At 41.4% G+C, this 2,556-nt stretch overlaps 1 protein-coding gene across 1 annotated transcript; it reads left to right on the top strand.

Moving 5' to 3' along the window:
- The first annotated feature begins 786 nt into the window (after window positions 1-786).
- On the top strand, window positions 787-2,131 carry LOC140364879 (galactose-specific lectin nattectin-like). The gene is made up of 6 exons (XM_072451267.1): window positions 787-931; window positions 1,112-1,130; window positions 1,211-1,290; window positions 1,362-1,496; window positions 1,579-1,690; window positions 1,950-2,131. Exons 1-6 carry the CDS (start codon window positions 863-865, stop codon window positions 2,129-2,131), a joined length of 597 nt encoding a protein of 198 aa, XP_072307368.1. The 5' UTR covers window positions 787-862.
- Window positions 2,132-2,556: the final 425 nt, after the last annotated feature.

Here is a 2,556-nt window from a genome sequence, read left to right as displayed (position 1 = left end):
ACAAATCAAAATTCCCTCTTTAAACTCTCTCTAAACATTTAATTGTTGTTTGTCACACATTTTGGACTAGATTTCTCTCACACCAGCTGTGAACTATTTCTCCACTTCGCCGGTGCGTGGCTGCGTTGCATTGTGGGTGACCTCGCCGATCGTCGTTCGCCTGGTTTTAATGTCGCCTTGTTGTCTTTGATGTTCAACGCTCTCTAATAAACCATTTGTGAAGCCGTTGTGGAGCCGCGGAGAAGCACAAATGTTTGGATCTTTCTAGGTCGCGGGTAAGTTTACTCATTTTAAGGCTGTATAGTTGAGAATAAATAATGTGTGTAACTATGAAGTGTGCCGTTTGCATGCTAGTTGTTATTAGCTCTACAACTAGCATGCTATTGGAAAAACTTGCTCTGGCCTCTTAAATTTCAATTCACAAAAGCCTATGAACTCGTCACATAGAATAATTAGGATGTTAAGGATTAAATACCGTAAAATCTGATACAGCGCAGTTGTTAGCTTTTATGCTTATCGCTATGTTAATGAACTTAGCTTGTGTAGCAGAGTTTAGCTAATGTTTTCTTCAGAGGCTCTCGTTTTAGTCGTGTTGTAAAAGAACTTCAACAGAAACATTTTAATTATGATACCGCTATTTATGATGAATCTAATCATGAATCGTATTAATTGTCTATTGTCTCTCTGTGAGTTGGGTTGGAGGCCACAACTCTGATTTCTGTCCATTGTCTGACGTCGACGTGACGTTATAAGACAATAGTTTATCTGACTCCTGAGCACTAAAGTCTTCAGTCGCTCCGATCACATTGAACAACCTTCAGCGTCTAAAACCTCCTTCATCGTCAGAGAAACGTTTGACTTCATGGCCGCTCGTCGCCTCCCGATACTCTTCTTGAGTTTGGCCGTTGCCGCTCTGCTGACGCCACGAGCTGTAAGTACAGGACTATCCACACGTTTAGTCCTTGGTTTGGTCCTGTTCTTCTCCTGTTTCAGGCCTGATCCAGCCCAGCTTTAGTTCTGAGTCTAGTTCTCCTTTAGTCTCAATGTTGATGTGGTTTGTGTAAATGCAATGTACATCTGTTTAATGCATTTTGTAATTTTCCAATCACAGATGGCAGAAGGTGACCAAGGTAAGAGGAATTGATTTTATTTTACACATTCATATGGTAAATATTGTTTTCATGTTTTGCCTTGATTGTTTGTGATGAAGGCTGTGATGAGGGCTGGACTCAGTCTGGCTCTCGCTTTTTCAAGTTCTTCAGTGAGGGAATGACCTGGACCGATGCAGAGGTAAAGACAAACAGTGTGAAAGATAATAAGCAACTTAATAAGAGGGATAACGATCCTTGTTTATTCTGCAGAAAAGCTGTCACTTGTTCGGTGCAAACCTGCCCTCCATCCACAGTGAGGCGCAGAACACTTTCATCGTGGACTTGATCTTTAAGGTCACAGGGCAGAACACTTACACCTGGCTCGGTGGAACTGATACTGTGGTGGTAAAACATAAACGTCTGGTCACAAGTCGACATCCACACAATCTTTTGACATGTTTAAACTTCTGTTTTTGAACGTCCACAGGAGGGGAAGTGGCAGTGGAGCGATGGAACCGCCTGGGACTACACTCGTTGGGGACCCGGAGAGCCAAACAACAAGAGAGGCAACGAGCACTTCCTCATGATCAACTATAGAGGTACAAAACCTCTCCATCCCTCTCACCTTCTGTCTCTTCTCCATAACTTCAGATAAAGGGCCTTATAATGTTTTGGGGCCCAAATGTATATAAATTACAAGGTTTCTATTTTCAATAAACTGTTGCTTATTGATGACATAAACATGGAGATTCTGTTTTCGAACTCATCCCTTAATTTTATTTTTACATTTTTCTTGACAAACTGTAGTAAAAATTAGAAAAGCATGAGAACTTGTAACTCATTTCTTTCTGAAAACAGCCGCAGGACTTTGGAACAGCGTCACAAACAGCTCGTCTCTGTTCTACATCTGTGTCAAAGATGTCCCTAAGCCGATCCCTCCTCTGACCGCTGATCTGACCCCTAAGCCGACCCCTAAACCCAAGGTCGTGTCCCTGACTCTGGAGGGCAGAGTCTACCGCTGCAGCCCCCAATCCAAGTGATCAACCAAAATGACCACATCTACTCTGCATTTTAATCAAGCTGAATGCTCAAATGTAACTTTTATTGTTGATTAAAACCTTTTTTCTCTCTCTCTGCATTAACCTCGTGTCACGTTTCCTTTGTCACTTTCTTTTTGAAAATATAAAAAAACAGTTCACCTAAAAATAATAATAAATCAAACCAATTTTAGTCAAACTTTAGTTCTAGAACACATTTAAGAACAACCGCAGTTGATAAATGTGCTGAATTTAAACGCTGAAGATTTACCCAGAAAGATGCTGCTTATTTTGTCTTAAAATCCCTGGTATAAATAGATGTTTTTAGTGCAGTCTTTAAGTGCTGTAATGTGTGTTTAGCTCTGATGTGCAAAGGGAGGTTCTTCAGAGTTTGGGCGCTGCCACAGAGAATGCCCGGTCTCCTCTGG

This window comes from Eucyclogobius newberryi, unplaced genomic scaffold, assembly GCF_026437365.1.
Source record: "Eucyclogobius newberryi isolate DKJ021-1_F unplaced genomic scaffold, fEucNew1.0.hap1 SCAF_18, whole genome shotgun sequence".
NCBI lineage: Eukaryota > Metazoa > Chordata > Actinopteri > Gobiiformes > Gobiidae > Eucyclogobius > Eucyclogobius newberryi.
Note: the sequence above shows the minus strand (reverse complement) of the source record. Positions and strands in the feature narration are given on the sequence as shown.

Bases quoted from the DNA above. Each gene is read 5' to 3' on its own strand.
- LOC140364879 (XM_072451267.1), top strand. From the start codon at position 863: ATGGCCGCTCGTCGCCTCCCGATACTCTTCTTGAGTTTGGCCGTTGCC. The intron at 1,291-1,361 runs GTAAAGACAAAC...TTTATTCTGCAG, and splicing joins TGACCTGGACCGATGCAGAG to AAAAGCTGTCACTTGTTCGG. The intron at 1,497-1,578 runs GTAAAACATAAA...GAACGTCCACAG, and splicing joins GTGGAACTGATACTGTGGTG to GAGGGGAAGTGGCAGTGGAG.